Source organism: Mustela lutreola, chromosome 8, assembly GCF_030435805.1.
Source record: "Mustela lutreola isolate mMusLut2 chromosome 8, mMusLut2.pri, whole genome shotgun sequence".
Taxonomy (NCBI): Eukaryota; Metazoa; Chordata; class Mammalia; order Carnivora; family Mustelidae; genus Mustela; species Mustela lutreola.
Genome location: NC_081297.1, coordinates 121434492 through 121446774, shown reverse-complemented (window position 1 = coordinate 121446774; position 12283 = coordinate 121434492). Strand labels below are relative to the sequence as shown.

General features: G+C 38.9%; 1 protein-coding gene across 5 annotated transcripts in view; it reads left to right on the top strand.

Moving 5' to 3' along the window:
- Positions 1-12283, top strand: part of POC1B (POC1 centriolar protein B) — a 98480-nt gene that overhangs the window by 38273 nt on the left and 47924 nt on the right. For all 5 annotated transcript variants that reach the window (XM_059186491.1, XM_059186488.1, XM_059186489.1 and 2 more), the window contains 5 exons: positions 7462-7569; positions 7698-7813; positions 8957-9090; positions 11156-11224; positions 11932-12084. In XM_059186491.1, coding sequence (XP_059042474.1) covers positions 7462-7569; positions 7698-7813; positions 8957-9090; positions 11156-11224; positions 11932-12084 — 580 coding nt within the window. The remainder of the gene's footprint in view (positions 1-7461; positions 7570-7697; positions 7814-8956; positions 9091-11155; positions 11225-11931; positions 12085-12283) is intronic.

The following is a 12283-nucleotide window of genomic DNA, read 5'->3' as shown; positions in this document are numbered from 1 at the left end:
TACTTACCATAATTTTGTTCTTAGAGCCTCTGTGTGGCATAGAGATGGTACCTATTCATGTAAGAAGTGATGAATACCTTGCTACGTTCTTTGAAGTGGCTGCTGTTTATAATCATATATTTTAATTCACAGAAATATTTTTAAGGTACTCTCTCTATTGGGAAATATATTCATGCTCTTAAAATATAAATTAGTATAGTCTTTTTAGAAATCAGTTTGCAAAATCTATCAGGTATCTTTGTTGCAATGACTTCACAATTGGAAATATATTCTATGTAAATACTCTTTTATGTGCAAAAGAAAAAGCTTTGTATTCCAAGATACTGCTTTCAGTATAATTTATAATCGTGAGAAGTCGGAAAGAATGAATTTTTCCCCAAAAATCTAGTTAAATAAACTTAAACTATTGTATAGCCATTAAAAGGGGACTATATATAAGTAATGACATGAAAATATTTATGTGAGGGAGGGAGAGCAAAACTCAGAATTCACTATAATATAAAAGATCAAGTAGCTATCATACATACAATGTTAAGTGTGATTTTGAGTGATGGGACGATAGACTATTTTTACTTACTGTATTTCCCATTTTTTTAACATTCAGTTTTTCTTTAATGAGTATTGAAGAAAACATTTATCATTTGATATCTATATCTATATTTAAAATATGAGCAATATGTTCTCTTTCCAGTGGCAAAGAATTTTTCTAATAGGTAAAATTTATTGTACCCCCCCTTTTTTTTTTAAGATTTTATTTATTTATTTGACAGACAGAGATCACAAGTAGGCAGAGATGCAGGCAGAGAGAGGGGGAAGCAGGCTCCCCGTTGAGCAGAGAGCCCGATGTGGGGCTTGATCCCAGGAAGCTGGGATCATGACCTGAGCAGAAGGCAGAGGCTTTAACCCACTGAGCCACCCAGGCACTCCTGTAGCCCTATTTTCTTAAAATCATGTGTACTCTAGCATTCTGTATGCTTTTCTATGGTATCCTCCATTAAAAATAAACATAGCTGGGGCACCTGGGTGGCTCAGTGGGTTAAGCCGCTGCCTTCGGTTCAGGTCATGATCCCAGGGTCCTGGGATCAAGCTTCACATCGGGCTCTCTTCTCAGCGGGGAGCCTGCTTCCTCCCCTCTCTCTCTCTGCCTCCTTGTTATCTCTGTCTGTCAAATAAATAAACAAACATTTATTTAAAAAAATAAATAAACATAGCCTTTTTAGATGTTTCCAACATTATGGCTTTTCCAGCATTACTTTTTAGGGGGAAAAAAAATCTACCTTTAATTTTCACTTGTTGGTAGTGTTACAAGTGATCTTTGACCACCTGAACTACAGAGGTTTTTTCCTTCACAGTGGTAAGATACATATATTATAGAGCTTACCGTTTTAACTATTTTAAAGTATAAAGTTAAGTGTCATTGGGTATATTCATGCTGTGCAACAAATTGCAAAGATTTTAAACATCAGCTTTCATTGGTTAAAATATTTTAAATTGGACCCAATTTTCTTTAAAAAAAAAAAAAGTCTTTTAAATGCCTGAAATATTTACCTAGACCTACTCAGTGCCATCTACTGTGTCTGGAAGTGTAACAGTGAACAAGACAGATGTGGTTTCTATCTTCTTGGTGTTTACATTTGTTGGGGAAGACGACAGAATGTTTGGTTACAAGTGTGACCTAAGTGCGACTCTGAGCTACTCTAAGGACCCACATTGAGGAACTAAGCTGCGAGCGCAGGGGTGGTCTAGAAGACTTCCTGAGGAAGTGATGCTGAGCAGGAGGCTTACAGGACAAGTAAAATCCTCTTAGGTTTTTTAAACTAGGTAAAGAGTAGGGGGCAGCATTTGAGGCACAGGGAATAGCACGTGAAGACACTTCCTGAGACAGGGGCAGGGACCTGAGAGGAGAAACACACGTGTCAGGAAGAGTACGCAGGATGATGGTGAGACAGGAGGGGAGACTCTGAGGACCTGGTAAGCAGTGGGAAGGATGCCAGGCTTTTCCTCAAAGGAAATGCAAAATCATCAAAGCATTTTAATCAGAGGAATTTAATTCAGTGTTTAAAGATCACTTTTATTGCCTGCGGAGAATGGAAGACAGTAGTTCCCATTATGGTTTGAAGTGACAGGCCTGATAATGGATTGGAGTGGGGGGGTGTGGAGGAGGAGAAAGAGGCACAAAACATGACTCCTAGGCTTCTCAGTATTCCTTTTAAGGAATACTGAGAAGGAGCAGTTTGGGGAGGTAGACGATGAGTTCAGATTTGGACAAGTTCAGAGTTGGAGGAACCTTCAGGGTATCCAAGAGGAGACACCCAGTAGGCAGTTGTATTTATGGGTGGAGATCCCCGGAGAGAAGTCTGGGCATATAAGCGGTAAATGACCCAACGAGTAATTAGCATGTTCCATGGCATAGTTACATCTTTTTATATCTCTTTCATCTGCTTTTTGTCTCTCAGCAGCTGTAGGAATAAATCCTGTTCCTGTCATTAACAGATGTGTTCTCTTCTGATGCTGACCAGCACTTAAAAAAAAAACAACAAAAAACACCTCACACACACAGATGTTTTGCTTATTTCCTTGAACTTCACCTTCAGTATGCAAACACAAAATCCCACCAAAGCAAACTCTGAGACTGCCAGTATATATATTTTTTAATGAGTCTATGAAAGTTTAGGTCTGAATGCAATCCAAACTCCCTCATTATACAAATAGAAAACAGTGGCCAGTGTGGTTTTGAATTTCACAAGGTTACAGAGCTGGGCAGTTGCAAAATTGGCCCTAGAATCCAGGACCATGTACTGACAGGGCAGTCTTATTTCCACTACTTTTTACTGCTTCCCTCTCCTATTGAATAGTTGCTGACTTCAGAGTACCAATTACTGATTATTTGTTTCTTAAGGGACATGGAACAGTGCCTACTCTGGTGTCAGAGCCCTGAGGGCTGGAATGGTCATTTTATAGAGAGAGTATTCATTCCAACGATAAGAAATTTCCAAAGGAAAATTTTGATTTCTTAGAAACACTGAAACTTCTCATGATTCATGAACCCCTTTGGCTCTCTAATGAGTTAATAACTCTATGGCTATGCATATAATAATATAATTCTACATACAGTTTTAGGAAATCCATAGATTCCAAGTTAACTTCTGTGATATTATTGGGCTATTCTCAAGGACCTGTGAACCAGTTTTTCTAGAAAGAAGTCCAGTAATTTTCTGATTCTCTCAAATGAGTATCACTATGTTGAAGTAATTTTAGTTCAGTTAATTTCCCAGGTACCTTATAGATAATTCATGTGTGCTAATCCAGTAGTCACTACTAATTAATGTCCATGTCAGTGACACACTCTAGAGGTTTTATTTATTTATTTATATTTTTATTATGTTATTCACCATAAAATACATCATTAGTTTTTGATGTAGTGTTTCAAGATTCATTGTTTATGTACAACACCCTGTGCTCCATGCAATACATGCCCTCTTTAATACCCACCACCAGGCTAACCCATCCCCCAGTGCCCCCCTCCCCTCTAAAACCCTCAGTTTGTTTCTCAGAGTCCACAGCCTCTCATGGTTGATCCCCCTCTGATTTCCTCCTATTCACTTTTCCTTTCCTTCTCCTAATGTCCTCCATGTTCTTCATTATGCTCTACAAGTGAGTGAAAACATATGATAATTGTCTTTCTCTGCTTGACCACTTCACTCAGCACAATCTCCTCCAGTCCCATCCATACTGATGCAGAAGTTGGGTATTTGTCCTATCTGATGTCTGAGTAGTATTCCTTTCCTGATTAAAACTCTTCAGAGTATAGGGCTAGAGGGAACATTCCTCAACTTCATAAAATCCATCTATGAAAAACCCACAGCGAATATCATTCTCAGTGGGGAAAAGCTGAGAGCCTTCCCACTGAGATCAGGAACACAACAAGGATGCCCACTCTCGGCACAGTTGTTCAACATAGCACTAGAAGTCCTAGCAACAGCAATCAGACAACACAAAGAAATAAAAGGTACTCAGATTGGCAAAGAAGTCAAACTCTCTTCACAGATGACATAATACTTAATGTGAAACCCAGAAGACTTCACCCCCAAATTGTTTATTTTTATTTAAAGATTTTATTTATTTGAGAGAGAGCAGGGGGAGGGGCAGAAGCAGAGGGAGAAGCACACTCCCCGCTGAGCAGCCACCCCCCCCCCTTCTAGGTTTTAAAAGGTAGTTAAATGGTGCTAAATTAGGTTGAAATCTGTTGATATTTCAGTAGAAATTTTATATACTTTTAACATTCTTAAAATTAATAACCCAGTTAGATGTTGTTTAAGTCCTGATAAAGGAAAGAACGATCCTTTGCCCCAAAGTCAGGGCAAAGAGAAGCCTGTTTTATTGGGGCTATCCTCTTTTCGATGTGACTAATTTAAAATGAAAGGGAAGAAAAGAAGATACAAACCACTGTCCTCACTTTTAACCCCTCCCAAGGCAAACAACAACAACAACATTTTTGAGAACATATGTCGGGATCATAATGTGGTATCCAGAGGAAGGGGACAGCTTCAACCCTGAGTCCTCTCTGGTTGTGTTGAGCTGGGGGTAGAACCCCTCGCTTCCTGCCCCCGCTGCCCTTCACTCTAGGCTTATCTGACTTCTCATCCCCTTAGTTTCTTTAGCACCTGGAAATTCTCCCAGGCTCTAGGTCCTCTGGCTCAGGATGAATTTCTAGCCAGCCAAGATCCCTTCTTTAACTTACTAGTGAATTTCTTTAAAGTCCCTTTGCTCCATTCTAACTTCTACCTACAAATTGGCACCTTTTTGTTACAGACTGTTTTCTTAGCACTATCTAAAATGCTATTATTTGTGTGCCCTTCTTAGAATGAAAAACCTCATGAGGGCCAGGATCTTACCAGTCTCCTTCACCACTTAATCCCCATTACCCAGGACAATGCCCAGGTTTTGGCAGGTGCGCAATAAATATTTGAGCGAAAGGATCAATATTTTCCCCATAAACTCCCCAAGGACACTGACAGTGTCTAGCAGCACAGACAAGTTTTTATTAAAGGATAGTCTGATGGCTAGCCTGCCAGTTATAGCTCAGTCACATAGCCTCCTCAGAACCCTGCCTCATGGTTTCCCTTCACCCTAGAACTTTGTGTGATTACCCAGAAGCCACACTGAACTGTGCTATAAATAATTTAGCTGGTTGAAGAAAGTTTCCTTTCAGGGACTTCAGCAGAGTGGCTGAGAGGTTTGGCTGTGGAGCCAGACTGCCTGGTCAGACCTTCCTGTCTGTGTGACTCTGGCAGTTTCCTGATCCTTTATGGGGCCGGGCATTCTCACCTATAAATGGAGGATACCGGTAGCACCTGCTCTGTAGATTATTTTGAGGATTAAATGAGTTGCTATAGGTAATGTGTTAGGAAACATTCTAAGACATACATGTGCTCAATAATGTAGGCAGGATAATGACGATAATGGAAGTGGTGGTATTTGGCAGGTAATGTCAAAGGGTGAGTGTTTTTAGACTTTATTTTTAATCTGGTCATTCCATTAGCCATTCTTTAATCATTGCTTTCTTAAAATGTATGAATCAAGTAATCTCTTAGAAATACTTTTTAAAATATTCATAGTAAGTGATTTTTAAAACATAAGTTATTAAGAAACAATGGATTCCTTATATTAGTTGCATTATTATGCAAAATTTATTTCTATGAGGATAGTGAGTAGGTGTTCCTTCCCCGGGATCTGCGTAAAATACATATCTGTTTGAAGCATTTCTATAATACTGCCTTTCATATGTGAGTCTTCCTGACATATTTTCTGGAAGAAAAGATTAATAAAATATTATATTATCATAAAATCAAGTGGTGCCTGCATTGCTCAGTGGTTAAGCATCTGCCTTTGGCTCAGGTCACAATCTCATGGTCTTGGGTTTGAGCCCTGCATCAGGCCCCCTGCTCAGTGGGGAGTCTGCTTTTCCTCCCTCTGTGCATGTGCTTTCTTTCTTTCTCCGTCTCAAGTAAATAGATCAAATCTTAAAAAAAAAAAAAAAAAAAAAAAATCAAATCAAATCAAGCTGAACTACCCAGCATGGAAGGCATTTCCTTGCAAGGTTACTTTCCAGAATTTTATTTTATTTTTAAAATGTTCTTTATTTATTTGTCAGAGAGAGAGCAAGAGAGCGAGCATAAGCAGAGGGAGCAGCAGGCAGACGGAGAATCAGGCTCCCCACCGAACAAGGAGCCCGATGCAGGGCTCAATCCCAGGGCCCTTGGATCCTGACCTGAGCCAAAGGCAGATACTTAGTCCACTGAACTACCCAGGTGCCCCACTTTCCAGAATTTTAAAAGATTACTTCACATAGAACTGAATTATGCTTCTACGCCCTTTTTAAAAATATGGTAAGTCCATAAATGACAGATTCAAAGTTTCTGTCAGGAAGACTTCTTTTTAGGTCAGTCTTAAGAACAGGGAGGGAGGAGAGAAGAGAGTGAGAGAGAACAACAACATCAACAAGAAGCTCTTCAGTTACAACCCACACCCTTAATTAATGACCTTTACAGTCATCTGGGCATAGAGGGAAAGTACAAAGAAAATTGAAACATCATCGGTCTATGACCTAAGTCCTTTCTTCTTTTTTTTGTTTTCATTATTGCTAAAGTATTAATAATAAAAATACTATTCATAGTTTCCTAATAGTCTAATTTTTTTTTTTCTTGGTCATCTTTTCTTCTGTTTTTCCCCTACCACTTAGAAGAAAAAGAATAACCTCGAGAAGGTTCTTAAGGGAGGAGAGTGCATAAAAGCAGTAGATGAGATGTCTGAGAATTGTCTCATTTGTTTTTGAGTGGGTCATGTGGATGATAGGTGTGTCCATGAATGAGCATCTTCAGTTCTGTATAAATAAGCTATCCACTGGAGATTTCCGGCCTCCCAAAGTCCAGGAAGTTACAGGCTTAGGGAGGTGATTCTTCTGTTGGTGGTATCATTTAATTTTAATCCTCAACATGCCAATCCTTTTCTTCCAGAAAGCTTCACTACAGGTTAGTGGGATGAGTAGTAAAGGCTCTTGTGGGTCATAGGGATAGTACCAGAAAATGACAGAAGTAGAAGAAAGAAATAATGAATGCTTTTTGTTAAAATAAGGTATTTAGCTTGGGAGGAGTGAAGAGTTGAATCAAAGACCTAGAACAAGTGCCATAAAACTAAATCATTTAAATCAACTAATAAAAGGAAAAAAGAAAGTTGGTTGGTCGGTATAGTGTATTTTGATATGGTCTGTTATTGTCATTTGTCCTGCTTATTTGTAGCTAGAAAGATGGTTGTAGAATATGACCTTGCTACATGGTGTGGTAACTGTGGTCTCTGGTATTTAATATGTCCAGCCTGACGTGTGTGTGTCGGGGGGGTAGGGCATGTGAGTGACTGTCAGCAGCCTTTCACAAAGGCAGTCTTCTTTCTTGTGCTTTCCAGATTTTCACCTGATGGAAGGCTAATTGTATCATGCAGTGAAGATAAAACTATTAAAATTTGGGATACCACCAATAAGCAGTGTGTTAATAACTTCTCAGATTCTGTAGGGTAAGTCCATTCCCTTTGTGCATTTATATGGGTTGGTTTGCTAAGGCGACATTTCATTATTAAAATTCAAATAAAGAAATGAAGGGAAAGAAATCAGAATATTAGGCTACCTTATTCTTTCCTCCTAGGTTTGCAAATTTTGTGGATTTTAACCCTAATGGTACATGCATAGCATCAGCAGGTTCTGATCATACCGTGAAAATCTGGGATATAAGAGTAAACAAGTTGCTTCAGCATTATCAAGGTAACAATTTCCATGACAACAAAATCCAGTTGACGCCTGGCCCCTTCCAGGAAACCGTTAAGCCGCAGCCCATGCTTCTCCCTTCTTCAAGGGAGGCAGGGGGCTGCCTTTGAATGGACTGGACAGCAGTTAGCTCCGTCAGCAGCATGGTGGGAAGCTGGGACAGGTGTCAGAGTGGAGAGGGGTGGGGAGGGGCCTCAAAAGTGATGCCAGGGCCGCTAAAAAAGAAGCTGCAGTGAGATGTTCACAGGTTGGTTCTCTGCATAATAGGAGAGATAGAAACTAATTCTGAATTCTGAATCAGAAGTTCTGTGAGCACAAATAGGTGTTATAAGTGGTGGGAAATGGCGTCTTCCTGTGCCTATGTATTGCAACTAGAAGAGAAATGAGTTGATTTCTTGGTTGATACTGGATTTATATTAAATTCACATTTCCCTTTTAAAATAAGTATAATACTGTGCTAAATCCTTACAACAACCCTGGGACATATTATTATTATTATTATTACTATTATTATTATTGTTACTGTTATTATTGCCCCCATTTTATAGATCAGTAAATCGAAGCTTAAGGAGCATAAGTAACTTGCTAAAATAATTGCTAGAACTAGCTTAGGGTTATCTGTTTATAAAGTACGAGGAAGAACAGCCTTCTCATGGCTGTGTCATGCTGCCTCCTGTTGGAAAGATGGTGTCCAGGAATGAATTCTCGGAGAAGCTAGCAAGACTGCACTTCTGCAAATAGACTGCCACACTCTTCATACCCAAGCCTCAAGTCACTAATCGGTTATGAAATTTCATTTAAGGCTAGATTGTATGCCATATGTGAGCTCGTTACAATCCATTTTTGGTTATATTATATTGGTAATGTGTCTGAAGACTTCATAGTTATGGTTAACTAGCTTATCCTTCCATGACATACTTCCAGTTTTAAAGCTATTCAGTCTCATTGCTGGAAGTTGAATCTATGATCATAAGCTACTTACTTACTTGTTTTAGTGACCTATGTGGAATTTTGGTATCGTGGAGACATTGGCTTTAACGGATTATTGTTTCCAAGCTAATATTGCTAACAGAGCAAAGAGACATCTCTAGAATTGGAAATTGTTCTCTGAACTTGTTGCTTTTCTTTCCCATGAATTAGTTCACAGTGGTGGAGTTAACTGTGTATCATTCCATCCTTCGGGCCACTACCTCATCACGGCCTCTTCAGACGGTACACTTAAGATTCTGGATCTCTTAGAAGGAAGGCTCATATACACCCTTCAAGGACATACGGTATTAACACTAAGATTTGTGCTTTTTAAATAACATATATTTTAAGGCGTTGGCCCAGTTTATTATATATCTTTTTGATCTTTCCAGGTATAGCACACGTTACCATTATGACTCACATAGAATGTTTGCTTTCAGGGCCTTGTTTTTATCCTCTGGAAGCAACTCTTAGAAATATTACATATTGTAATTCTTATCAAAATCAATGTGTATCTTTCAGTAGCCCTGAAATTAATCCTCCACTGCTGGCTTCCTCAGTATGTAACGTAGATTTGCCTGGTCTGATGGCGATGGAGAAGCATTTTCCTGACTTCTGATCTTTCCCCTCATGTGGAGGCTGTCCACAGCTCTGCCACTTCGCCTTGCACACCCTCTCACTCATTCCTTTTCATTAATCTGATTGGTGAGTTTAGAAGGAGAAAGTCAACAAGGAGAGCCCAGTGCCTTCTGTTAGGAGCCTGCCCTCAGTGTTTTTCTCTGGTATTTCTTGTGGGCATGCCTGCCTTTGTTCAGTCTTGCCTGTGACAGGGTACTCAAATGTGACTCATTCTGGGATTCAGTTCTTCAGCCCATTTGCCCACAGATAAAGCCACATTTTTTCTTTATAAGCCTTCAGCAGCAAGAAAGATGACATTCCTATGTGTTAATTTTTAATTGACTTAGAACCCAGTGAGGGAGAGGCTTGTTATTTATTGAGCCTGTTCAGTGTCACACACACACACACAAACACACCCAGCATACAATGCACTAAACAAAAACAGCTTTTAAGTGTAAACTATTCCTTCTTTCTGGGTAAATATTCAGACTTCTTTAAATTTTTTAGAATACATCCTGCATCTTCTTTTTTTTTGTTGTTTTTTGTTTTGTTTTGTTTTAAGATGTACTAGGTACTTCCTTTTAACCAAGTGTGATCTGTTTATCTCCATAAATAGAATAGGCTTTGTGGTCTAGCGGAGAAGGGGTTCTTTTCTGCCTTCACATATCCTGTCTGGCTTCCTGCTTTGCTTTATCATTTGTTCTGCAGCTGTGTTAGAGCAAAGCAGGAATAGACACTAACTAGTTCAGATACATGTATATCCATGGATTCAGGCTGAATAAACAACCAATAAAAGTGGTCAAGGGTTAAAATATTCGTGGAATAATATAGGGTAATAATAATTCAGAATAATAGGAAAAATATATTTTAGGAGGAAAACAATGTACACAAAGATGAAAATTTTCAGTCTAGAGTGAAGATGTTTAAGAGGCTATAATAACCCAAGTCTGTGTGATGATCTACTTGAAAAATACAAAATGCTTCCCTCCCCCAATGTTGCTTACACCAATTAAGGACATTAAGAACAAACCATCTAGTAATATATTTGAGATGAGAAAGAGTTACTCTTGATGGAAAAATTGACCTAAAGGCCATGCATCTTGTGACTTGCCCAACTCCACAGTCATTGCTTAATTTCAGGTTCTCCCTACCTCTCACCTCGATAACTGCATTCATTTCTCAATGGGCTACAAATGTTAATTCTTGCCCGAATTCATCATTCTGACAGTCGTGATCCCAGTGTTCCACAGTCACAGCTCTCTGCCTGTCTCCCGCCTGCTGGCAAAACTCTCAGTGACTCCCTGTTCCCGCGTGAGGGGAGAGCTCTGCGAAGCCCTTTGTGGTCAGGAAATGGCCTTTGTCCAGATTACCTTACACACTTGTCCTTCGGTTTCTGCTAGTGATCTGATGAACAAAGAGTCCAAAACCAGAAAATCTTAACAGACATTCTTATTCACTTACACGTTTAGAAGCTTTTCTTTAAATGGAAAGAAAGTGTATTTTCATAGTTGTATTAGTATTGCCTTTTTAATCTAGTATCATTGGTATGTGTTTTTATATAATTGGGTTGGTTCCTTGATTATCTTTACTCCGCCTACATTAGTTGGCACTGACTGGATACGTTCTATCAGACTTACTGCATACATCGTCTACATAGATTAGGATGAAAAATTCATATAGTCTTTCTGGCTATGAGAAAACAATACCAAGTGCTTTTTTTTTTTTTTTTTCAAATCTCCATTTATTTCCTAGGGACCCGTCTTTACTGTTTCATTTTCAAAAGGTGGAGAGCTGTTTAGCTCAGGAGGTGCAGACGCACAGGTTTGTAAATCTTTCAGCTCCTTCTCTGATTTGGTGAGGGTAAAGGGATCCAACACGTTGGCTAGGATTCTTAGAACCAGCTCCTTTGTAGGTGTTAAGATGATTATCACTGAGTTTATATTTTACTTTAATGCCAGGAAGTCTGCTGTCTCATTGCTGAACTAGTACTGGTTCTGACACTTTCTGGAACTCAAATAGTGGTTATTTCTTGTGCTCTTCTTGACACTTAATTATATGTGGGATTTCCTGAGGTCCCAGTGCGGGTGTGGCACTTCCACTTGAACTCTTGCCTCACCTTTTATCTCTAGGTCTTTTTTTCAAATGTTAAGCCCCTTGAGGATGATAAATATAAATTGTTCATGTAGCAAATCTGCATTTTTGAGGAAGTGTCCAAAGTCATCCATAGGCAGATGGACTGAGTGAGGTGGACTGCCAAGAACATGATTTTGAACTTTGAAAACATGAGAGTATTTTAAAGGAATACGTTACTTTCTTAACATAAATTCTAAATTGGACACGAAGGCAATTGAAAGTGCTAAATCTCTCTCACCCTTAGAAAAGTAGTAGTGGGAACTAGTAGCAGAGTTGAAATGTATATTTTAGCCTTCCTAGTCTGAGGAACAATCATGTAAACTTTTTTTTTTAATTAGTTCTGTTGGTTTTATGTGCAAGTCAATTTTAAGTGCCAATGTATTAATTTTTTATAGGTCTTATTATGGAGGACTAATTTTGATGACTTGAATTGTAAGGATATGATAAAAAGAAATCTCAAAAGGTTACATTTTGATGCGTCACCTCATCTTGCCGATATATACCCAAGGACACCACATCCCCATGAAGGGAAAATCGAGACCATTGAAGTGAGTACTTTGCACCCCAGTCATCTGCCTGTTTGCAAGTGTACATTTTGGGGCAACTGGTCAACTAGATGCTTGAAATTATACTTTACTATATAAAACTTAGTTATGTCTTAAAACAGCAGGTCTTTGAGAAACACTTATTTTCAATAATACAGCAAAACTATAAGTAATTATAGTGTGTAATTCTGTTGAAGCCTCA